The sequence below is a fragment of the Leuresthes tenuis genome, unplaced genomic scaffold, assembly GCF_036924035.1.
Source record: "Leuresthes tenuis unplaced genomic scaffold, fLeuTen1.0.hap1 SCAF_6, whole genome shotgun sequence".
Lineage (NCBI taxonomy): Eukaryota > Metazoa > Chordata > Actinopteri > Atheriniformes > Atherinopsidae > Leuresthes > Leuresthes tenuis.
The window spans coordinates 22,651,033-22,676,950 of record NW_027325360.1 but is presented as its reverse complement, the minus strand read 5'-3'; the positions used below and the strand labels follow the sequence as shown (position 1 = coordinate 22,676,950).

Genomic DNA, 25,918 nt, shown 5'->3' with positions numbered 1-25,918 from the left:
ATCAATACTTAAATATTGACGCTGATCTCAGGATACATTTAAAGTTTGTTAATCTTGAGGTAAATACTAAAATACTGGTGCACAGCCACCAACATGAGACACACAAACAAACAAATGTAATAACGCAAATTGCAATCATGCCACAGCAATAAACTTGGCCACTTGAGGTGGCTATTTTCCATGTTCACCCGTGACCTTACAGGATCTTTGAAAGCCCAAGATTCAACATATTTTATTCCCCCTTTTTTTAAGAACTGCCTTGACTTCCACTTTTTAAATTGCAGTGCGTTTGGTATCCGTTGGCTGATTTATTCATTGTTACTACTTTCCTCCGACTGACTGACTGAAGCTCCAACAGAGGTTCCTGCCTCTGTGTGCACAGCAGCGCTCAAAAACCCGCTATGGCAACAGAGGGAAAAAAAATACACCAAAAAAAAGGAAAAGATTTGACAACATGGCGCACTTTCTTTGAGGAAAGTTTCTCCTGAGAGGCACACGGCTCCGTTTTTTTAGTGGATTTCGTCGGCGTTTAACGACCTTTACGCAGCAAAGTTGACTTTTTGGCTGAATCTGGAAGAGTTCTTGATGCACAAAGAGTCGACACGAAGTCTACAAAGAATGTGATGGGATGAGAGCGATAACCCGTCTCACAAACCAACGCAGTCACACAGGATGGAGAAACAAGCAACTCTGAAAGAAAAGGTAAACACGTTTCCAAAACAAATGTTGGGGTGCGAGCTGTCAGCTACTTGTACATGTTGGCATTTTATTACCCAGATTTGTTTTTACTTCGCGTCCTGGCCAGGAAATACCAATTGACCATTCCTGCAAAAACCTCGTAAAAGTCCTCTATCGATTTTCCAGCCATGCATTCTGCGCTGCACAGTGGATGTGTGGGCTCTCCTGCAGCAGACAGTGACCAACACAAATGGGAATTTTCTGTCAGTGGAGGATCGTACAAAACAGGCCGTTACTTCAGACCACACTTATTTGGTGTTGCATGAAGAGAAGCTTGCACTGCCAGTAATAGTAGGCTCTATAGCAGAGAGTTTGACTGTACTGCCACGAGTAAATTCAATTTTTTCCCAAACAGAACCGCGAATAGGTGCAATCCAAGCTACATTTGACTTTGGAGAACTGAGGGAATCTCAGTCTCTGATTCCTTGGGATCACGTTGGTGGTGTGTCTGTATTGGTGCAGGCTCTCATTATCTCTCACTCTCCACCCTTCCTGCTCAGTGCTGCCCACACACAGAAGGCAGACCTCAGTGTGTTGCTGCAGATTCCCTGCCTAAGAAAGAAAAGCTGCATGCTCACGAGCCTTGGAAGCTCTTGTCAATAATGGATGCTACTCCTGACACTTCTCTGGGTGTGAACTTTTGCATGTCTGCTGGGTGACAGCTGTGGTGTGGATGTCACCCCCCTCACAGCCATTTGTGTGTTTGTAAGAAGTGGATTGCCGCTCCATGGCACTGTTTCTAAATACCATCTACAGAACACACCAGTTCATCCTAGCTGTTGTCTACTTTGCCAAATTGATTTGATTTTACCATTACTCAGGTTTTGAATTAGCACCGTGGACACTTGAAAGTTAATCCCTTCCAACAGAAACCATTTTTCAACTACTGTTATGGCGAGAAGGGCAACAAAAGTGGGGAAAGATTAAGGTTAAAGAGTGCACGAAAGCTGATGGTTGAAGCTGTATTGTAACACGATGTCAATCTGCTTGATACCCAAGCCCTCATTTCGGCTGCTTATCCTGCCTTGGTCTCTGGAAGTAATTACCAAGCCTGCCCTATCCCAGAATTCAGTCTGAGGAGGTGTGGTAAGAAAGAGGTGTAGTGGAAGCCAGCCCAAGAAACTTTCAGCCCTGGGATGAATTTTATAATTCAGCAATGCTTAGCAAACTGTCACTGTTTAATGTTCACAGCACTCATCTACATGTTGTAATCCATCAGTCATTAGGGGTTGGATGCAGTTACCAGAGAACAAGAGTCAGTATGAGGGCTCCTTCTGCTGCTTGGTTAAGGAGTGTGGAAACAATGATAGATTAAATGCCACAATGCAGACGACTTGGTCTATAAACCAGGAATGAGATTTACTGCTACATGTCCAGATGAGTAAAAGCTAAATGGCTGCGTACAGCAGAATAGATGTGGGCTTTATTTTAAACGTATTGTGAACTGAACTATAGTGACAGGAAGTAAAAAGAAAGTCTTATGTGCTGCATAATGAGATTGGTGGTTTAACCTAAAGTTCATATATGCGCAAAATCCTAGCTCTCCTCAAGTTCTCCACTAAAAAAAGTCTTGTTGAGAGAAAAACACAATCAAGCCGAGTCTGGATTATTTTGAAACCTTTATTATTTTAAAAAGTGCACTATTTTTTTATGCTATAACCATATTGATAATAATGATATCGCTTTAGTGAAACAAAATAAATGGATCTCAGCCTTCCTGTTCTGTCTTTAATCTTATTTTTACAGCAGACAATAACATTGACATGTCATAACAGGAAGATCACAGGTGGGATAAATAACTCTCCCTCTCAGTGAGCCAGGGTCTGGGCAAGCAAAAGGAAACAAAATTAAGTCATTTTTAGCTTTCTGATGTCTGTGCTTTGTCTGTTATGACATGCTGTAAGTAAAAAATTCTATTGAGCTTCACGGCCACCATATCTAAATTTTTTTTAATAGATGTGTGAGAGGAGATGTGTGAATTTGGCTTACAGGCTTTGCAATAAACTCTATTTCAAAAACACTCAGCTTCAGCTTTCATTAACATTCCCTCACACTTCCGCTGTATGTTCCAGCTGCTGTTGTTTTGCCAATGGACAGCAGACATTTTGACCTGTCAAAGCAGCCAAAGCACAGCACATAAATATCTCAAACACAGCTTCTAGTCTTAGTGGTGCGCATGTTGGCTCACTATCATGGCTTACCAGGAAGCTTGATGGAACAAAGCCCTCGTTAACAAAATTAGTTTCACCTGTGCTGCTGTGGAAAAAGCTCCCTGAGTGCCTTGTGAGTGTTTTGATATATTTTGAATCAGACCGATGAGAGCTCTTCTTCTCTCTGCCCATTTATCCAGTTTTCAATCTTCGGCTCTCGAGCAGGGGGCAGACCTATCCGGTGCGTTGCCGGAGACGACAGCACCAGGTATGGCCTCAGCAAAGCAGAGTTCATGGAGAAAGTGCAGCAGAGCAATGAGGCGTGTCAGCGGGGTGACTTTCAGGCGGCGGTCCGTTTGTACAGTGATGCATTGCAAGCTGACCCGCAGAACTGCATCCTGTTCAGTAACCGTTCAGCAGCTTTTCTCAAACTGGGCCAACACCAAGCAGCTCTGGATGATGCTGAAAAAGCTTGTGAGCTTAATCCCAAGTGGCCAAAGGTAAGTGTGCCTCGAAGGCTTAAACTCTGGATTTGATGATATCATACATCATCTGCTGCATAGAGCAGCATAAGAAAAACATTTAATTTTCAGAATAGAAATTATTGACTTGTGCGCTAATAGAGTATCACTGCTAAGAATGATAAATCTCAGGCCTAAATCTAATTTGGGAGCTTTGATGTCCATAACGTTGCAAATTTGAACTTCATCAGCGCTCAGCTGGATAGATTGAAATGAGGTACAAGCTCTTTTCTAAAAGGTGTGTAATGTCAAGAGACTTTTTTGTCGCTGACAGTAGTTATGTCAATGTAAGTACTAATAATACAGTTAGTAATAAGGTAGTCCCACAGTTATATTGGTGCTGTTGCACTGGGAGTGAGTTTGCGTTTTTTGTTTTTTTTTCTCACTCAAGTACTAGTTAATTTATCTCCAGTTCAAAAGTGTTTCAAATTCTAATCACAATTTCGCTCCTCAGCTTCATTCTTGTGGCTAGTGATCAATACAAACTTTTCTGGGGTCTCGTCTTTGATCTTGTCCAGGCCATGAGCACTAACCTGTGATAGATTTCACATTACTCAGCCACAGAGCCCACTAGGAGACCAATTCCTCTCAGTGATAGAAATGCATTGATTTCCTGATTTAGCATGGAGGGATACTTTTGTCTTTCGAGAGAGATTGATGATAATGTGGTAGAGTGGTATTGACGATAATTTGTCGCTACCAATGATGCATCAGTGGCCATCTCTTCTTTGATGTGAGGTCGTGTGTCTTCAGATGCTCAGGTAGGTTTCCTCCTCTGAGAAAATGTGTCATTACAGCAGGAACTGAGACACTGTCACTTTGTGTTACATAGATGGGTGCTTGCCTCATTCTCTCATAGATGGAATGAACACGCATCACAGTTGTAGCACTTCTGTCTTCTTTTGTTGACTACAGTTCTTGAAATTTGTGTTGTTATCTATATGCAGATGTCTTCAAGCTGTTAATAATATGTTACAAGTTTTACAGCAGTGTATTCTATATTGTCACTTCTTTGCTGAACTTAATTTCAGCGAGTTTTCATAATCCTCTGAGGCATTGAGACCAAACAATAATTGAAAATCTTTGCCAAAATCATTCCCCTCCCCTTTATATGCTGTCCAAGTACAATGAACTCTTTGTGGTCTGAATGGGGGATGGTTGGCTTAATCTGGGTTGTGTAGCTCTGCTTATTCTTGGAATTACTCTCTGACAGCTTGACTTTCATACCCAAGTTCGGGTTATCTTTCTTGGTGTGAATGTATAGCTTGACCCTCATGTTTTACTTTGTAACATGAGGCAAAGGGATTAGCGTCTGCTGTATCGACATTTTTACTGATTTGAGTGTTTCAAATTAAATTTTTAGAGTCACCACTAGGGGTCATTCTTGTCAAACAGGAACATCTCGTCTATGCTTGAGAAAAAGGCACTCAACCAGTGAAATTTCCAAGATGCTTTTCTTCTCATTTAGTGGAGCCAAAGGAAACTAAGTGATCATCGTGGCTGGCTTTTATCTTTATGGCAGAAAAGTGCTGTAACATGTATTATATTATCATTTTGTAAAAAGATGCTAAGGTCACAACAAATAGGTCTTCTTTTTTGTATCTTTGATGTGCAGTTTTCTGCTTTCAGAGCCACTTTGCATAATGGATATAAATGATATGTATTACAACTCTTGTATTCAGTCAGTGCTGCCTCACAGAATTAATTAGTAATGGTGGTCTGGCTTTGGCTTTGGAATGAGAGGCTTGGTGTTGTGCAGTCCATCTGCCGTGCCTGGGATGTTTGATGAAGGAACAGGGGTTATAACACAGGAGTGTGCTGGCATTCAGATCCTGTGTGAGTACATAATATCATCAATCATACCTCCCTATGACTGCACTTCTGCGCTGGCCCATCAACTAGTGACAGGCATGGTGTTGCTGCCCCAAGCACCAGCGAGCAGCCCACCCTCCTGAAGCCAGCCTGTGAAGGAACTCCCTGTCTAATCTGTCAGCTTTCACTGCTTTAACTGCCATAAAACACATTCTGAGAGAAGAAAGAAAATGTGTGGTTAAATGACCCAAGACAGCTTTAGGCCCTTTGTGCCTCTCTCCCTTACTGCATATAAAAAGCTTAAATGAGAACAAAATAGAGTGTCATGTCATAGACAAGGGGTGCACACTTCTGTGTCTGCTCACGTTTTGACTCCATGAGCCAAGCTGGGATGGAAACTGAGATAAAATTAGTAGATAAACCAAGCTTCTCTTCCTGTGCTTCATTAACTTTGAAGTACAAACACAATGCTACTGCTGAAAACTCTTGTACATTAGCTTTTTGATAGATATTTGTGCCATTTATCTATGATAAAAGACATTTAAGCATCATTTGTACTGTACTTTGATGTGCCTCAAGTGCCTTTTAGGTCCACATGAGTGACAGAGAGGACAGCACTCTTCTAGACCGAATCCCAGTCTGTTCTGCTCCTCCATCTGGTCCCTCCCTCTCAACACTGCTGTTCCAGTGACATGTTAAACAAACAGCCCTTTCTGCTATCACTCTAATTCTCCAGCTTGAGCGCTGACAGGAGAGTTTCTAGGGAACAGAAAGAAAACTGGCACTGCAGTGTCAGGGGGAACAGCGCTACCATTTGCATAGCTTCTGATTATGGGTTATGATGATACTTATCAGGGGTATTCTGTCTTTTCAAATGTTTATTGCAACGTTACAGATGACACCCACTTATCATGATGGTTACGTATCATCAGGTCTCAATTTCTAGATGAAGCTGGAAAGCTTTTTTTTTTTTGGTGTATTATCTAGGTACATACATAGATACTGTTTCACCAAAATGAAATCTCCATTTACGTCCCAGTGGCTTGGTCCTGGGTTTAACTGACACAATGAGTGTTTGCAGTGGAAAAGGTCACAGTGTCTGGAGTGCTGAAAGGGGACTTTAATTACAGCAGCACCATATCTAGTAACTGACAACCTGATGCAGCGTAATGCTCCTGTTTCCTGCAGTGCTGGGCGATGACACTATATTTTGTTGTTGCTGTACGTTGAATAGGAAGAAAATAATTTTTTGTATGTTTGATCTGAAGAGCTAGTCATCAACGGCACTCTGCTTTAAAAAAACAAACATCAGGGTGCAATGTCTCACTGTTGGAATGACAGCCGGCTAAACCAGCTCACATGTGATCTGTTTAAGAAGGGTGAGTGTGAGTGTTTGAAGAAGGGGGAACTTGTTTTTCAATACAATTGATTACAGCTCTTATCTACTCTTACTTAGCACATTTCTTCTTGTCTCATGGAAATCATCTACAATATTTTCAGTATAATCTCTATAAACATGTATAATAAGACAGCAGACTCTGGTTGATGGGGTTACAGATTGTTTCTGATGATTTGTCCAGTGTCATTGAAAACAAGCCAAATAATCAGTAGTAATTTTCAAAATGGAGATGTGAATATGCATGATGTGGCCTGGAATTTGTTTACACTCTTTTAAATTGTTCAAAACTCATGTAAAAGCTGAGGCTGTCAGCCAATCTACTTACCGCATGGCTCAATGGTCTTTAGTGGAATTTTTAATGAACCATTGATGGCTTGCCGTGAAGTTTGTTACCAACACTAACGCCCCCCTCACGCATTTACACATGCATTCAAATAGCATTTCCGATTCTACACATGCATAGCTGTTTTGTTTTTTTTTGCCTTTCATACATACAGTTACAAACTAATTATCACATTGGGGGGCAGTGTTGGGCTCAGCATCCTGCCCAGGAACAATGTGACACGTGTAGGGCTGGGAATCAAACGTCAACCTTCCAACAGATAATTGCTCTTCTATCTGAGCCCTGGTCGCATCTTCATCAAGTCAATCTGATGTTAATTTGTCTAATACAAAGTAAGAAGATCCAATCAGATCAGCGGTAGTTGTAAAATGTTTTTATTGCCGATGAGCACATATCAGTGTAGAGACTTAAAAACAACCCCATGGGTCGTTTGTTTAAGCATGCGGTAATGGCCGATAATTACATTAAAAGAATTAGCAATTTCTAATGGTCTTGAAAGTAACTGAATGTGAAAAAGTGTCAAAAAGGCATGTCCATGAAGGTGATGGTGGCTTCGTAAAAATAATGTACAGTATATTAGCTTTAAGTATGAACATTTCTCACTCTAACCACACAGTTTTGATTTTCACGCCTTACAGAAGTTACAGAAGCTGTTTGGTGTTACTTTGTTGTTGAGTGAATGTAGTGCAGAATTAAAAAAAAATTTAAAAAAATCAAGAGGTTGTTGTATCTGGGTGTTGAATTCATGTTACATAGTTGAAAGCACTGCATGTAATGGCAGCATCCACCCCCACATGCTTCCTCTTTGAGAGGACTTCGAGGCTTGTCAAAGGAAACACTTGAGAATAATGCCTGTCCTCCTGCCTGTAGGGTTGGTTGTTTAAATTCATATTCTACTTTGCAATCTTAAACTCACAAATTGCTTGATGAATAAGTAGAAATATAAAATGTAAATTAGATTGAAAAAAAATGTTGAACTCTGAACTGTGAGCCCACATTATTTATCAATAAATATTTATCATATCCTGTGATACATATTTAAGATTAAACTGTGGTGCTTTGATTTGAAGGACCTAAATTCAGATTACATAAGCTTGCAAACATTCCCATAGTTATGAACAACTATAAAATGTAAATGGCTGTAGCTAATCATGAGAATATTTATATTCGTCAGAAACTCATCAGCATGTTGGGCAGAGAGGGATTCTCGCCATTTTGCCCTCTCAAATCAGATGTATTGCTTTTTGCTAGTTGGTTCAGTGTCCACGCTTAGCTCGTCACTTTCTGTTAAAGGGCTGTGCTTACAAGGCAACGTTTCATGACTGTAATTGTCAAAACCTTTTTTTCTGAAGTTCTTAAAGGGGCTGAGACATTTAAACTTGAATAGTGTGGCAGCCATAGAGGATATGTACCATTTGTGTTTAAAAGCCCTAACATGTATTATTGCAAGACACATTTACTTAAACATGTAAAGAAAACATTAAAAGTATATGTCCTATAAGTTATTCCCAAATGCTAGTAGCAGTACTTAAACCTAAGAAATCCACAGAGGGGTCACATTTTGTAACCAACTCTAGAATATTCCTAGGAGAGAAGAAATTAATATTCAAGCGTCAGTTTAACTGTAACAATTTGCACCATATGCCTCATGGGAGTACCCTAACATTACATCAATGTTGAACATGCTTATGAATATATTTTTAGTTTAACTTCTTATACCAATGGCCAACTCTCAACTTCATCAAGCTGCATATTTTAGAGAAGTAATTACATACTGGATATTTGAAAATGAATCGAGAAATGATATTCATTCTGTGCGGTTACATGCGGGCAATCGGATCGGATTAATGGCTAAATTACAATAAGATTGAGTTATTCGGCTCATGTAACAAGCTTAATCCGACAAGAAATCGGATCGGGTTACTTGCGATTGAATTAAGACCCTGGGATAACTCGATTCGATTGTCCACTTAACGTGCCTGGAGACGACAGTGGATAGGATCGAGTGTTCTGCGCATGTAAGATTTTTTTCCCGCAATCGTCACCCGGAAGTCGGAACTGTTGTTGTCGCCGCCGTCAGAAAGAAAGAAACAACGCGATGGAGAATGCGCCGTTGTGCATGGCGTTTGTGCCATAACCAGCTCATCACAAATGTAGAGGGACGCAGCTTCATCTTGCTCTTCGTTTGCCATCTTTCTCGAATGCCTTCGTTTTGCTGTTGCTGGTGGTGAAGACGTCAACCGGAAGTGGCTCTATTAGTGATAGTTGAACTGGGTACAGCGCCACTTATCTACTGTGGTATTGCATGCTTTGTGCCAGTGATTCGATACATTCACCGCCATGTAACAAAGGATAATTACCCTTACTCAGATAAGGAGCATAACCCAACTATAGCTATAATCGAGTTAATCTCATCATGTTACTTCTTTTGCTCTGTAGAGATATGTTGACAAGACACGAGATCTGTTATTAACCCCTGTTTAAGGTAATTTGTTTTACATGATAAAGCATTTGTACAGTGTATTCTATAAATAAATACTTTGATATGTTTAAATTTTGAAAAAAAGCAGCTTTGGAAAAAATACATCTGTGATCTACAAACACAGACACAAAAAACCTTTTTGCTGTACACTTGGTTCATGTCTTGATATTTTATCTGTAATCTTAGTGTTTTAATGTAAGAGCTGTTGAAAACACACAGCCTCTCCCCAGGAAGAGGTGTGCTGTTTTTAAAAAAAAAAAGAAAAAAAAAAGAGAAGAAATCATCCTGACAGCTTCACCCCTCCCACTACTGCTCGGCTGTTTTCCACTAGAGCTCCAGTGCTCACCATGGAGAGAGCAGAGTCATGAACCACTAATGAGAGGGTTCCGTTTTGCTTCTACCCAGCCGAGTCTTGACCTAATGAACAAATCAAATGAATGGCATTTAATTATAGGACAGGGAGACCGGCATGGACAGAGGGTTGGCGCTAGTGGGCACAAACCTGAAATTATTTGTCTGGAAAATCTGTGAAAGGAACGGTAGCAGTTAAATTCTGACTTTTTCCTTTCGAAGGCCTCTGTGGCTAAGCAGTGCAGCACATGTGCACTGGCCATGATTGAGGGAAAATGACCACACACACACACACACGTACACACGTCTGCTGTTTTGATTTCAACACCACTTCCTTGGCAGCTATGTCAGTCTTTACGCAGATGAGATGGAACTAATCCTGAGCTGCAGTTGTCAGTTTGCTCAGCAGTGCTGCTTTCTCGTATCCACAACAGAGTGTTGCTTTTTTTACTTTTATGTTTCACTTCATGTTCCAAACATGAATGAAGTAAATGTTTTATTTTGGCCAATTCAGTCTTGACCTTAATGCAATGTATTGGTACATGAAATGAGCAGTTCATTTTAGGAGATATCCTGCTGAAGCTCTTGATCAGTACAGAGGAATGGGCTTCCTTTTAACTGTTGTGCAGGACCGATAAACATTTACCAGAAATGTTTAGTTGCAAAATGGTGCTCATGATTTGTTTTGCTGGGTGCTTATCTACTATTGCAACGTTTCAAAATCTGCTAGTGTTTTATTCAGAAATAGAACATTCTAAGGGGTTCACATATCATCTTAAGGCCATGCACAACACGATAATTATGTCCGTTATATGACTGATAGGATTTCAATCTAAAACTGCACTGCTTTTCCCAGTTTTTCAGTGGTTGACTGCTTACTCAGGTTATTGTGATCGTGTCCAAGCTGTTTCTTCTCCGGCACACAGGCACCAAATTGCAGTGTTTAGTTAAGTGAAATTGACTTTCCAGTAACACCATACTCACAGACATAAAAAGAAGAAAGTGAGACTGAATTGTCTTTTTTTACAGCAAGCCATACACTCTGTATGGTGTATATCTTAGTTTTTTTTGCTGAATCCCTGTAAGTTGACACAGAAAAGGCTTTCAGTTTTCAGTGCAACATTTCAGGATGATGTAATGTGATTTGATGCGTGGGTGATGACCTCTTTCTCACCCCACAGATGCCTGTCTCTGGACTATCAGGGGAGGGGGGTGGGGTGGGGGTGGGGGCGTGAATCAGAGCTGAGAACTGATGTCATACCCATGATAATCCGTCAGGCTTACAGACACACCATTAACACCTACGAGCCATCACACAGGAATTTTTGGACAATCTCTTTTCCACCTAAAAATATTAGATACAAATGTGTGTGTGTGTGTGGGGGGGGGTTGTTTTCTGGAACTTTTGCTCAGTGCTGAAACGTATGTGCGTGTTAGCTTGCTTGAATAATCATTTTGTCCTACAGTTTAGAGGACAGCTACTCAGAATATCAAATGTGATGGTCTTATTGTTCCAAAAGGAATAAAGTGTGTCAAAGACGCGGTAAGCACCTTAATCAAGAAACTTTCAATCATGTTGAAGAATGTCTGCAACTTCAGAGTGCTAACCCTAACCCTAACCCCTTCCGAATACACAAATTGATTACAAACTTAATAGCCTCTTGCTTGCTGTTACATAGGATGAAATGTCAACGGGCCCAGAGAAAGCAGGCTCATTGCCATGCTCATGGCATCACATTCTGTCACTGATAGTGGATCAGCTTTACAAGCTTAAGTAAATGAGGAAAGCAATTGCACCCTGCTTCTACCATGTTAACCTCTGGGGTTATTCACATGCTCCTTTTTTCTTCCAGGGGTTCATCTTGCTGTCAACCCCATATTGTGCTGGCCCCTCTCACTTGGGAGCTAAGCAAGATTTAGGCCCTGAGTCCTGGTTGTCTCCAGATTTAGCACAGCCTGGCGCTGCTGCAGGGAGCAACACTCCCACTGGGGAAAGAGGGAAGAGCAGAATGCCCATTAGTATACACTGCATAAGGATGACAAGATGAATTGTAGTTTTGTTTTTGTGATCTGCTTCCTGATCCTGTTGTCTTCACCTCGCCTTCACCTTACGTGACCAGAACACACTTTTTTTCCCCTCTTGTCTTAGTGTCAGCAGCTGTGTCAGACGCATGCCACAATATTACTATGCAGATGAAAGAAAACTCATTTTTGCTGATGCTAAATATCACCAGTGTATTATTATATATTTCACCTCTTTAAAGAGGTGCAAGGTTTAGTCTGAGTTTACGCCTCTGTGGAAAGAATTCGTCTCTTAGCTTGTGGTCTGTTTCATGCTGCACCTTTTCATGATGTAAGCTCCCTCTGTGAATGAGTCATCTGGCCCTTATCCTCCCAGAGAAATAAAATGGTAGGGATAAAGGTGCCACTAATTCTGTACTCAGGTGGATGGTTAGTCTTTTTGGAAAGACTTATTGCAGTATTTTGGGAAGTCCTGATCAAATTAACTCTCACTTGAAACGAAAGAAAAGGTGTAAATTTAAGTGTGTACCCTTTTCTAAGCTAATGCTTTGTTCGTGTCATTTTCACTTACTCAGTTCAGTTATTTGTTACAGTCTTCCAGTAAGCTTGTGAAAAACTTTACCCCTTATTTTTTCCTATTATTATTTACGTTATTTGCTATTGGTGCTTATTCCGATTCAAATGAGGGATGAGGAATTATGTGATCCTTCTCCCACTCACCCCTGTAGCCTTAAAATATGATGTTAATACTTCACAAATCTTCTCTGATGCAGCACAATAGCTGGCAAAATGTCCTTCCTGACAAAATGCAACAATATACATGATGTGTTTGAGCATTTCTCTGCAATACCTGGTCAGATTGTAGCAGGGCATCATTAAATTAAGTAAGAGATTGAAAAAGATGTCTTTCTTGATTATAGCAAACATAGTCGGCACAGAGTACTCTGCACATCATTGTATGCACAATGTAAAATGTCAATGTGCGTTAACGGAATAATAATGTCTAAAAATCTATCATAGCTTTATTCAGAAGCAATCACTTAGTCTGTCAGTAGAAAACAAAGTAATATTTGTCAGTGTTGCCCATATGGAACCGGGACATGAAATCTAATCAGGCTTTAGTTTAAGCATGACCTAATTTTGCCCAGTACTTGAGTGCTGCCTGGTCACAGTTTTTCTGCAATTACTGACTTAACTGGTATGTTGAATATGATTAATGATAGATGATTAGTTATAAATAATGGATGTTTGGAAGGCAGTTGGGAACAAAGACTGCAATATTCACAATATTATGTTATGTTGCTTTGCTGATAATCTTAGATTTTGTCACGAGACGATAAACAGGACCATTTAATATTCAAATCCAGCCAGATGATAAATCTTGTTTTTCTATCTAGATTTTGTTGCGTTTAATGGCCCTCAGCCTGATTCATTCATCTGAAATGCTCATTCTCGATCTCAGGGCTCACTTTTAGGTAGCTAAATTACTCATTTGTGCCAGGTTATTGCAATTAGATGTTTGAATGCTTGCACGGCCGAGTCTTACCTAGATACTTTCCTCTAATTCATTCTCTTCATAATGAGTTTGACAAGGAAACAACAGCAGCAGTCGGAGCAGCAAAATGGAAATGCCTGGGGAGATGTATTGGCTAAAAAACCATGGAGTGCAGTTGGTGTGTTTATGTGTGCAAAGCTGACAAAGGACATATGTGTTTGTGGAAACAATCTCTGTTTCCAGTCAGGTGGAAAAAGTGACATGCACACACACTTAAGTGAGTTACTGTTTTAGTGACGCAGACAGTTAATATATATTATTGCTTTAGAGTTTGTGATTCATCAAGAAGATGTATATTTTTGCATAAATGTGACCTTACACTTGAGTTTGAGATTTTTCAGTCCTAAAACTGATGTAAAAATTGGATGAAAACATTATACTTGGCCATTTATTGATGAAGGAAGATGATCCAATATTCCATGTGTAAAGTGATAAAAAGTATGTGAAGCTTTGATTTCAGCACTGTTGTGACCTCCTTATTCTCAGTAACTGCAACTATTTGTTTCCTGTAACTATTGATCTCTCCTTCAGATCAGCTTGGAGTTTTAGGCCATTCCTTTCCTCAGAACACCTTCAACTCTGGGATGTTGGGGGGGTTTGCTTTAACTCCTTCAACAACATTTCTAATGTTGCGATAATGGCAACTTTACTCTTCTTAACCTTTCTTTGTCTGAACAGTGTATGTTGTCTTGTTGCAGGATTTGCTGGTGCCATTCAGAATTCTTCCATTAATGATGGCAAGCTGTGCTGGTTTAGATCTGGTAAAACAGGACCTAACCATGATACTGTCACCACCATGTTTATAGATGCGAGAAGAATACTGGATAGTTTTTTTTACCCTCTAAACAGAATGCCATTCACTTATATCAAAACGTTCTACTTTGGATTTATCTGTCTACAGATTTGCAGGCTATAGAGTGCAGCTGCACAGCACTGCTCTTTTGGTCACAGCGGGTTGCTCACAACTAATTTTCTGCTTGAATAAAAACACCGTAGTCTAATTTTACCATATGGCAAGATAATCCTTGAGGTTCACTCAGAAATAGATAATATTCTATAATTTTCTTGTTTGTATACTTGTGGCCTGTCTTATTAAATCAGTCGATGCTGGAGCCGACAATGTAACCATTAATGCTTTGTACTTGTCATAGTAATTGTTTTTATTTGAATGAATATAAAAGGTGTTAAATGAGCCTGATATCAAGAGATTGTTGTGGTTGAATCACTAGCATATTATAAACAGAGTATTCCTTTGATTATTCTCTCATAATTCTTTTATCTTGATGAGGGTTATATCCTGCTGGGAACTTGAAGGCAATGCATTCGATCCAGTATAGTGATATTGGATGCCGTGACCCTCTGGCATTGACCCATATACCAATTTTTCAGAACCCTAAAACCCATTACACAAACACATGTAGTGTACATCCCGATGGCAATTGCATTGAAAAGGGAGTTAGTGAGGGCAACAGTCAACAGTGAATTCCTTCTGTAACTCACAGTATTGACCTGCCGAAATACCAGGACCGTAATGCATTTAGTGTGATGTGTTGTGTGCAGGGTTGTTTTAATTTTAACAGTAATTGTGGTCCAAACCACAGGATGCCTGCTGCATTCATCCATCCACCAAAGTTTTGCAATGTCAACTTTTCTTCTCCTTTCATTGTATATCTTATATTGCTGCCTTTAAGAGAAGTAGACAACTCTAGATTCCTTGCAATGTTCAAAACCTGCTGTCATGAACACTACAATCATGCCTTTTTCAAAGTCAGCTGAATTTTGATTGAAACCCATTTTGTTAACCTATTCAAATGCAAAGCAAGTTTGAATTTCTCTTGTCAGCACCTGTTTATGTAGACATAGATATGCAAATGTTAAGTACCACTCATGCTGAAGTAGCATGTTTTTCATGATTTCATGAGCATTGATATATGCATTTGTGCAGAACCAGACATGTCTCAGAAGGAAACCAAAAAGAATGTGGAATCAATTAGTTAACTTTCATATTTACAGCTATTTTTGTAATCTGATTATTATTTTAGTGGGTTTTTTTTATTCAACAAATGGCAAACATTTCTGTAGTTCCAGCATCTGCAATGTGAGAATATGAGGCATTTGTTTTATATTTACAAAGTCATAATTGACAAATCCAGATGCTAACTCAGCAGAGCATTTGTTTCACATGCAAATTACATCAAGAAGGCATTAAAAAAAACAACAACAAAAAAATAAGTTCAGAGCTTGAATTTTATCCACTTCAGTGCATTAAATAGATAGCTAGACTACAGAGACACAGTAGTTCCATGACCATAATGAATTTATTCAAACCTCATCACTAATGATTGGCTAGTTACCATGGGTGACCAAATTCAGAGTGCCGCATCCACTTCACTTGGTCTTGTTGCCTCAATTGGCAACCAATTTCTTTTTTTTGTAACGGTCTTCTTCTACAGTTGTTGTATTACTTTGAAAAGAAAAAAGAAATTCAATATCTCAGTGAACACTAATGACAAAATCCATATCCTCATTAAAGCTCAGAAGGATTTTCCCCTTTTGCTACAAAATAGAAAGACTCTGTTGTCTTGTCAGTTCACTGTAAAATGGCTCTATAAAATAATAATTATCCTTCAAATGTACCTTGCAAACCATATTTTAATTTGACTCATTCAGGAATGGATTAAAAAATAAATTTTTAGGGAAAAATCTGTATATGCGTGTGTGACTACTGGTTTTGTCTGACCAGTAATCGTCATGAGAAGCAAAGCCTGGTTCTAATGACACAAAACATCCATTTTTGGGTCCTGGTTTAGATTTGGGGTAAGGTGTGAATTGGGGTTAGGGAATGGGATCTTTTTGGAACGTGGGCTGAATCCTTGTGAAATTGTAAGTATGTTTTTGTTCCTATTATTTCTAATAAATCTTAATCTAACAAACTGGGAGTTCCAATGAGTTAAATTCCTCTTTCTCCTGTAAGCCGATATCACTCTAGAATCAGAAAAGACCTTGGACCCTCCTAATATTTCCTCAAAATTGGACTTAAATTTGTTATTTAACATTCTTCCAATTGAGGAAAACGTGGTAACCAGAGGAATCGATTTCCCCCAATCCCTCTCGCTTGTTTCTTTCAATTTCTTGAAACAGTCCCTCAAAAAGGGTTTAGAATACCCTCTTTTTCTCAGAGCAGAAAATAATATCCGAACCGCTTCACAAAAATCCTCCTGTATACTGCAAATGCGCTTGAATCTAAGAACTTGAGATTTAACTATGCCTTTAAAAGTATGTTTTGGATGGAAACTATTTTTATAAAGCAGTGCGTGTGTGTCAGTAGGTTTGAAGTAAATCTTAATGTCCAATTTGGAATTATAACTGAATTGTGGACCTTTTAAAAACCGTAGTGTCAAGGAAATTAATGGAGTTATCATCTACCTCAGTTGTTAACTGAATAGAGGGATCATGAGAGTTGAGGATCCCAACAAATTCCTCGAACTCCTGTTTCGACCCGGTCCATATTCCCCAAATAACGAAAATAAAAGGCTGGCTTTTTATTACATTTTAAAATTTCCTCGGGTTCCCAATTGGCCATGAAGATATTTGCATAAGCTGGGGCAAATTTCTTCCCCATTGCCGTCCCTTTAATTTGCAAATAAAAATTTGCATTAAACATAAAATCGTTTCTTGTCTAATTGATTTCTAATAACTTCAAAAGCTCTTCGTCCGGTTTTTTAGGGTCAGGGTATTCTTCAAATATTTTCCTGATGCACTGTAAACCAGCTTCAATCGGGATATTGGTGTATAGATTTTTAACATCCATTGAAAAAAAGAAAGATTCAGCTGAGATTCTCAAGTTATTGACAATTTCAATAAAGTGATACGTATCACGGATATGAGCAGGGTGTTTGCTGGATAGAGGATTCAGATAATAATCAAGATATTCACTACCGCAATCCGAAACAATGGCCTACCCGGGGGGACTTCAAAAGGAATTGTCCATTTTTCGGGATCCTTATGGATTTTTGGTAAAATATAAAATTGCCGTTCACAAGGTTCAACCTCCCCCATTAAATACCGTCTTTGTTTTTCCATAATAAACTTTTTCTGTTTTAAAGAATCTAGAATTTCTTTAACCATAGGGATTGTATCACAATAAATTTGTTTCTCTAATTTTTTGTAATAAATTTGGTCGTTCAATTGTCGCTCCACCTCAAAAATATATTGATCTCTACTTAAGATAACTAAAGCTGATCCTTTATCAGCTGGTTTGATGACAATATGTTTAAAATTTTGTAACTCCCGTAATGCCCTGAGCTCTTGAAGGGAAATGTTGGTAGATTCTATCGTTGGCTTATAATGTCACCTAAATGCCTTCTCATCCTTGCTAATCAAATCCCTAACTTCTGTAGGCAGTTTGTCCAGTGGGGGTGTCCAATCTGAAACTCCAGTAAAAGGTAAAATTTGTCCCCCACTGGAATCTTGGAAATAACTGGTCAATTTCATCCGTCTGTGGTATTTCTGTATATCCCATTGAAATTGCATTTTTTGGTTCCTGCCTATATCCGCAATAGGAATAAAGGACAACCCTCTACTGAGGAGATTATACTGAGGTTCAGAAAGGGTAAAATTATTTGCTAAATTAACCACATTCTCACCTTGAAAGGACCAAGGTCCCTCGACCCCCACCTGTACTGGACTCAAGGGATATCGGCGTTTAAAAAGTCCATCCAAGGGTAGAAGATGGCTGTCCCAGTCTCCCTCGTCCAATGGATGTCATCCGCCTCCATGTGACTGTTTCTATTGGGGTTAGGTTAATGTTAGGGGTAGGGTTGAGGTTAAACTTTACACAATGAATGAAAGAGTTTGATGTAGAAATTTTAGCATGTGTGTATGTGGATACAATGTTCAAGACCTTACCTGCTTTAGTAGTTACCATCTGCTAATGTTCTTCTCAAGACAAAAAATAGCATATGGTACTCAGTAAATTGGCATTGCATCAGTGGAGCAACAGTCAACAGTGTACTAACAATCAACAAAAATTTAAATTGAGGGCTATAAAAATCAACAGGTATCAACCCCTAATTATAATTCATTAATGCACAAAACACAAGGTGCCATAACTGTTAACACACCTGTATCTGTAAAAACTGTCAGAGTACTTAAAATGACAGTAATGTGCAAAACTTGCTAATGAAGGGCTTTTTTGAGCTTAATCTAATTTAAAATGGACTTAGGGAAATTGGAGAACGGTTGAATAAATTGAGATGTGAAAATCTTTTGGGAAAGATGGATCATCCATCGTATTATTGGGAATTAGTTAAAAAGCACTATTAATGCTGAAAGGTATATACAGATCTTTTTCTTAGAAGGCCTTGCATATTTCAGCAGAACAATGGTAAACTTCATACTGCATCTATTACAACAGCATGGCTTTGTAGTTGAAGAGTAATGAGTGTTGGACTGGCCTGTCTGCAGTCCAGGGGTCGTATATTTAGAAATTCCTTGTGCAAAGAGTTGCTCCTAGTGATGACATTTCAAGAAAATACTTACAAATGTGTGTTGCCCTGAAAATGAAAGAGTGAATCCTAGTAAAGATGAGTATTTCATGAAACATCTTAGCCCCTGAAAGAGCTCTTTAGATGAAAAACTGGATAAAAGAAGATAACTTTTAATAGGCTTAAGGATTCCTTAAGCAGAGAAGAACATGGTTGGTAAACTAGAAGAGATGGGCTATATGTAAGGGATGACTGTCGGTTGTTGAAATCCCACAGATTAAAGGGTCATGTCTGTCAATGAATCAATCAGTTGATCTTTATTTAAAGTACTTTTTCAAGCAAATTCAACTTGGTGCTTTATAAAGCAATTAAAAGGACACAACCAAGGAATGAATTCTAAAAGCTATTTGCAGATAACAGTGACATATTTATTACATCTGCAAAAGAAAAATATATATATATGAAAAGACAAAAAAGAGCATATTAGAGCAAGTGGTGCACAAAAAGTTCAGGAAGTTAAGTACAAGTGCTGTCAAAAAGATTTTATTGGAGCTGAACATACATCTGGGGCACAGCACAAAAATGCCTTGAAGCCAGGTGCCCCTCAGTAAGCATTAAAGGGCCCATGGCATGATTTTTTAAATTTTTTCTGGTTTATCTGCAGTGTTAAAAGAATTTATTAAAACTTTAAACGTCAACCAAAGCTAAAAATAAGAGCTTTACCCGTGTTTTAGTATTTTTATGTAGAAGGAACTTGTTTTATCTAGTATTCTCAAACTCTTGTCTTTTTTTTATTTTTTTTTTTTATAGTGGCAGTTTAGCTTTTATGTCATAGTTCTCGGATTTCCTTGTATATGGTGAAATTCTCCAGGCAGTTTGCCCCAGCTAGAGTGTACACTTTATCCACCATGACCACTTTAAAAGCGTACATTTTTATCACTGCAAGGAAGGAGTGCTCCATCACTACGTCTCAGAGTACAGCACTATGTTTTTGTTTCAGAGATGTCTTAAAGAAAATGTGAACACGGGAACACGTTGACCTTTTTCAGCTTACCCCAAAGACCAGTGATCTTGGATCAGTGGTTGCAGTTAGTTTTTCCTCGCCAGCAACACAGTTGCAGAAATGTTTGGATTTGCTCACTACAATTCTATAAACAACACCTAGTACAACGCTGGCTTTGGGGGGAAAAATTAAGCTGACAGTCAAGTAAGTTCCAATACTAAAAGGGCGCGAGTCTGAACCTCAAATGGAAAATGAAACTGTTTTTGTAATCTGTGTTACGTTGGCATTGGGCATACAAAGGCATTTTAGTACAAATGCCATGGGTACACTGAGATAAAAAGCAGCTTACGGTACTTTGTGCTAAATAACTTGTAAGTTTAATTTTGTTGCTTTTACAACCTCTCAGAAACACAAACCATCTTCCATCTTACAACCTTCATGTATCATGTTCAAAGAAAAGCAGTTAGCAACCTGTCCTTGCTTAACAATAGAGGAGTCTGTAAGCAGATGTTTTCTGTCTTTGTTGGAATGTTACCTCACTTCCCACATCACACGTGGGAGTATATTGAAAAATGTATACGATAAGGATCTGATCTGATACATAATCCATAGTGTTTCACAGTTGCAGGTAACAAGCATACTCACCAAACATATTCTTTGTTGTGACTGTTCATCATGCTGCTCACTTTCTGGATCCAATTCTCAAACATGTGCAAATGGACTTTGTTGCATCTGTAATTGCAGACTAATGAGCTCCAGTTTTTCTGTTTATTATTGATTCATACTAACTAATTAATGCTTGGCACCTAACTATGTTGGTTATGTGATGCAAGTTTGTGAAAGCCAATCTGAAAGCTTTAAAAAAGATCTCATGAAAGAAACATGATTTACTTGTCCAAGACTTTGTAGTTGCAAAGAGCTCCACACAGATTTTATTAAAGCAGTACATCAACATGAATGTGTGCTGCAGAGCGAATTTTCTTTTCTGCTCTTCCAATCAATTATTTTCATGTTTTCAGATCATTGTTGTATATCACTGTTCTCCAAATCTGGATACAAATTTCACAGGTAATGTGAAAGCAAGAGTCGTACATGTACAGTTCTGTATTTTCTGCCACATATGCAGCATTGGCAGCATTCTCGTCATGCTGAACCTCATTCAGTCAGAATTTTTCTTTGATAAGAAACAGGGCACAGACTGTTTTAGTTTGAATCAGCCATGAGATACTCCTCTCTACTCTACAAAGAAAATATGTGAAATGACCGGTCTGAATAAAAAGATGACAACCTTCACAGTCCTTGGGAAACTCAGATCCAACAATGAGCTGAAAACAGGAAACTGGTTGGGAAGTTTGTCAACAAAGCTCGGAAATGACCTCTCGTGAGTCAGGGTCGCAGTTGTAGCTGCAAAAATCTAAACACTGAGAAACTTTTGACTTTTTACTTAAAAACCACAATCAATATAAACAGAGACTATAATGGTCAAAGTGTCAGCATCTAACATCACACATGAAGATTATTCCAACATTTGGAATTGTTAGTCATGTATGTGAGACATTATGACGACTTGTAATCACAGTTAAAAAAGTACAGCAGTTTATCTTATTTCATCATTATTTGTGTCCCAGCTGATTCAAAAATTATTTGCAGATAAATATTCTTGTAATGAAATACAAGTATATTGAGGATTAGAAAGCTTCTAATCAGTGAGTAAGATACAGATTAGATACAGATAAGATTCAGATGACACAAATACAATAACGAAAAGATTCAGACTCTGGGATCTTTATTTATGATGCAATTTTCTTTCGATATCATCTACGTTCTTCATATAATTGCATATTTGCATCTGCAGCACCACCACAGCCCTCTTTCCCCAAGCAACACTCAAGGCGCAACACTTATTCATGCCACATGGGATTTTACCATCACGTAGTCTGAGAAGAAACACCTTGCCTGGGACTGTGTGTGCATACGTGTGTCTTCATTTCTGCCTAAATAGGTCAACATTTTTTTGGAATATTTAACGCAGTTTCTTATGGAATAATTGTAACAATACTGTGAAAATATACATTGAAACTAGTGTGCACCACTGTACACGACCATGTGCTTTGAAGTGCTTTTTCTGAATGAACACATGGGTTTGTTTTTACACACTTCACTGTCAGCCTGCAAGATACTGAAAAAACAAACACAAATGAAACGTTTTACCAAATCACAATTAAACATGATGCACATGCGGTTGTGTACATGGTCAGAAGAATTAAAGTGTCCTTTTGCTGACTTGTTGGATTAATAAATAGGCATCTTTGGCGGCTGGTGGGTCTGCAGAGGTCAACAGAATCTCTCAGCTGGGCTCTACAGGCAACACAGAGCTGCAGAGCGAGGACAATACGCACAGCACAGTGTACATTTAGATAGTGCCTTTACACACTGGGCTATATTTCTTTGTTGAATTCATGTTTTATGATGATATTATAAAGCAATCTTTGTGGACTGTCAGAAAAAGTTTCTGTTTGTGTGACTTTAATCCTAAACAGGACAGAACTATGCCTAGCTTCAGCAGGGCTAATAATCCTTGAGTTATCATGTTGAGATACAGTCACCTTTCATTTCACTGCTTTTCACGCCACAAAGAACTGTGGCACTGGGAAAAAAAGTGTTAATATGATGAAAATGTCATGACACATCTGTTCTGTCTGAATGAAACCATATAACCACAGTAGAAGTGTATTCTGAGTGCATTTTTATTTGTTCAAAAGTATCTGTGTCTAAGAACAAATGTGGCTAGAGCTGCTCAATGGCATAAAACGTTGTGATAGTCTTTGTGATTTTTTTTTTTGATGGAAAAGTGATGCTGATCTGATTGCATTTTACTGCTTTGCTGCACCTACGGGTGTCTAGTTTGCTGCCAGAACTGCCAATAACCAGGATAAAAGCTTATTGCATTCCTTTCAATCTGAACATTGTTGATCTATTCCCTTGACGAATCGTAACTCATTGTTATATAGCGCTGCCATTTCTCGTCTTTATCTTTGCTGCTCTGTTATGGTCACCCGGACCATTTGGTGCCATTTCACAGACATTATTCTATTATGACAGACAAAATTTAATCAATCTGTGAGTGTGTGTGTGTGTGTGTCTGGGAATGCTACGAAAATCCGGTCAGAAATGGAGGACACAGACTTAGCTTTAAGTGGAATGTAATAAAAGCTTTTTTTATTTAAACACAGATGTCCTGTTTGAATGAGTGAATAGCGGAGCGCTTATGTCTGAAACCCATGCTGCTGGCTTGAATATAGGGATGAAAATATTGATCCATTATCTTGTGTGTTAATGGTCAGTCCAGTAATTTGTTACTAACTAAAATGTCTCGAGATAATTTAGTAAGATAATTTAATATTAACTGCTTACAGAATTTACCTGATATTCATTGAATCCATTGTGGGGATAGTTGTCTGTTCCACTGGCTGAAACCATAAACCATAATGATAAAAATGGCATAACAACAGTCTCTTATATATAAAAAAAATGTGATTAAGTGCCTTGAAGTGCACTACCGCTGATAGCACCTAGGGAGTGACTCAAAAAGATTTCTGACTCGACTTTATAAAGCACCAACTTACATCACATCCATTTAACAGACACCAGGGCTGTCATGAGATCAGATTTTTATGCATGATTATTTTGCCCAAAGGATTACAAGGTTAAATAATAATACTAAAGATAATAACACAATATCTATAATATTTAATAACACTTTAATCTTCAACTTTATTAAACAATTTGCCCTTTTGTTTCGTAAATTAATTATACCAAGAATATAAGGTACAATCATACTTCAGGGATAATGTAAAGGAAAACAAGTGAACCCCTAAAAAAGAATGTACAAGGCTCAGTCATCAAAACTATGTCAATTGAAACAATATTCCTTGTGTGGCGCATAGATTAAAGCTGCTGCTTTAATCAGTTCTTATAACTGGTCTCTCTACATCATTAGATGTATGTCTGCAAATATAAAGGACATCATATCTTCAGCCATGAAGTAGGTCAAAGGTTTAGTGATGGCTTCATTGTGAAGTGCCCCATCCATGTCTACTTTTCTTTTCTTATTCATTGTTTTAAGCATTACTTCAAGGTTCCCTCTGTCTTCCTTGATACTGCCTGACAAAACAAGAAGAGAGAAAGTATTGTGAAATCCAGTGTTGTGATAACTAACTTTAAACAACAGAAGAAAGACTCCAATGTAACATTTCCCATGTCAGGGATAGAAAACCAACTGCAGCTTACTCAATCTACCCTAGTGAAGCTTGCAGGATGATGGATGAGAAGGTGCGTGACCAAGTTAGTTGTATTCTTCTGCTTCAGTGCTACTCCCTGCATACTACCAACTTTTAAAAAGGATCCATACAATTCTTGCACTGCTAGCTAACTTCATTCAGATGAGGGTACTTCTCCCTGTTTTTTGTCATTTCTGACATGATTTTATTTGGCGGTAGTCACACACACGGTCTCATTGTATTGGCAAGTGAAAACAGGTAGGCAGCTAATCCCTGCTTCTTCTTTTCCTGCTCCCCTGCGTTGTATTAATGATGCAATACCACCTCTTAGAACAATGACTGTCAACAAGGATCAAGATGCTGGTGGTCATTTAAAAGCAATTCAACTGCCAACAAATGACTTAATCCCACTTGATGCAATGTGTTGTTTCTCATTCCTTAAACAATATCAGAAAAACACATCCAAGAGCAAGAGCATTTCCACACGTGGAATGTAAACTCAAGGTAATAATTAAGACTAGACATCTGTGTAATTTTAAGAAAACTAGTCAGTGAGGATGATAGAAAAAAAAAGGCTTAAATTTGCATGGGAGCATAAAGATTGGACTCTGGTACAATAAGAAAAGGTCATGTGGTCTGATAACTTCATATTTGTCCCGTTTGAGAATGATGGACATAACAGGATCAGTTGATGCACGCGTCATGCCTTTTGCCTTCCATACAAACCTATGGAGGCAGCAATACAATTGTGCTTAAGTTGGTCAGGTCTCGCATCAGCATAATTTTGTGCCTAAACAATGAGATCAGCGGACTCCCTGAATACGCTCAATGAGCAAGTGTTTCCATCAGCAGATTTTTATTTTCTCCCTTGACAGTAGGGGAATATTTTAGGATGAGAATGCCAGAATTCATTGTGCTCAAAGTGTGAAAGAGTTGATTAAAGAGAGTGAGACATAATTTTCACACATGGGTTGGTCACCACAGAGACCAAACCTTCAGTGCCATTGGGAATCTTTGGGATGTACTGGAGAAGACTATACAGTGGTCTGACTCTCCAAGCCATGGTACAAAATTTGGGTGAAAAAATAATAGAAATCTGGATGGAAATAAATTCTGTGAAATATTATAAGCTTATCGAAAAGATAGTGAATGCTTGCTGTGAACTAAAGATGGTCTAACAAACTATGGATGTGAGTCCAGTCAAGTAGTCTTTTTTTTTTTTTTTTAAACTGAATTAAATGAAATATTTGAGTAGCATCTGTAATATGAGCTGTTCAAATGATCTAAATACTGAGGAAAGGAGCACCAGTGCTTTCTATATTATCACCTTTAGCATAGGAAAGACTCGCCCATCCCTAATTAAAGAAATTTGATAATTCTATCCCAAAATTCCTTTCAGCTACAACTTTCAAAGCAATGCTTGATTATTTTCCTTCAGTCTCATTGACTCATTGTAATTTGTGTGGATAAATATGTGTCCATGAGGCTAAGTGTGGACAGTCTGCAACAACATACTGTTAAATTCTGTTTCTTTTTCATTTTTACAATGACAAAGCTTGTTAATAAAGTAATATTTTATATTGTATCTTCTAGCCTCTATGTAAAAAAACTGCTAAGCATGCATTAGACAAAGTATCTAAAGCCCTTTTGGGAGAAAAGTTTAGTTTCAGTTTCTCCTATCATCTTTCCTTAACTCCAAAGAGGTCAATGTGAAGAGCTTGGGGAAATAAGACATTTTTTGACTATTCAAATGGACTTTGTCTTTATTTCTTTCTT

General features: G+C 38.5%; 1 protein-coding gene across 2 annotated transcripts in view; it reads left to right on the top strand.

Annotated features, from left to right (window-relative positions):
* The first annotated feature begins 448 nt into the window (after nucleotides 1-448).
* Nucleotides 449-25,918, top strand: part of LOC140310094 (tetratricopeptide repeat protein 28-like) — a 177,956-nt gene continuing 152,486 nt past the window's right edge. For both annotated transcript variants that reach the window (XM_072388250.1, XM_072388249.1), the window contains exons 1-2: nucleotides 449-702; nucleotides 3,089-3,388. In XM_072388250.1, coding sequence (XP_072244351.1) covers nucleotides 673-702; nucleotides 3,089-3,388 — 330 coding nt within the window. In that variant the 5' untranslated portion in view covers nucleotides 449-672. The remainder of the gene's footprint in view (nucleotides 703-3,088; nucleotides 3,389-25,918) is intronic.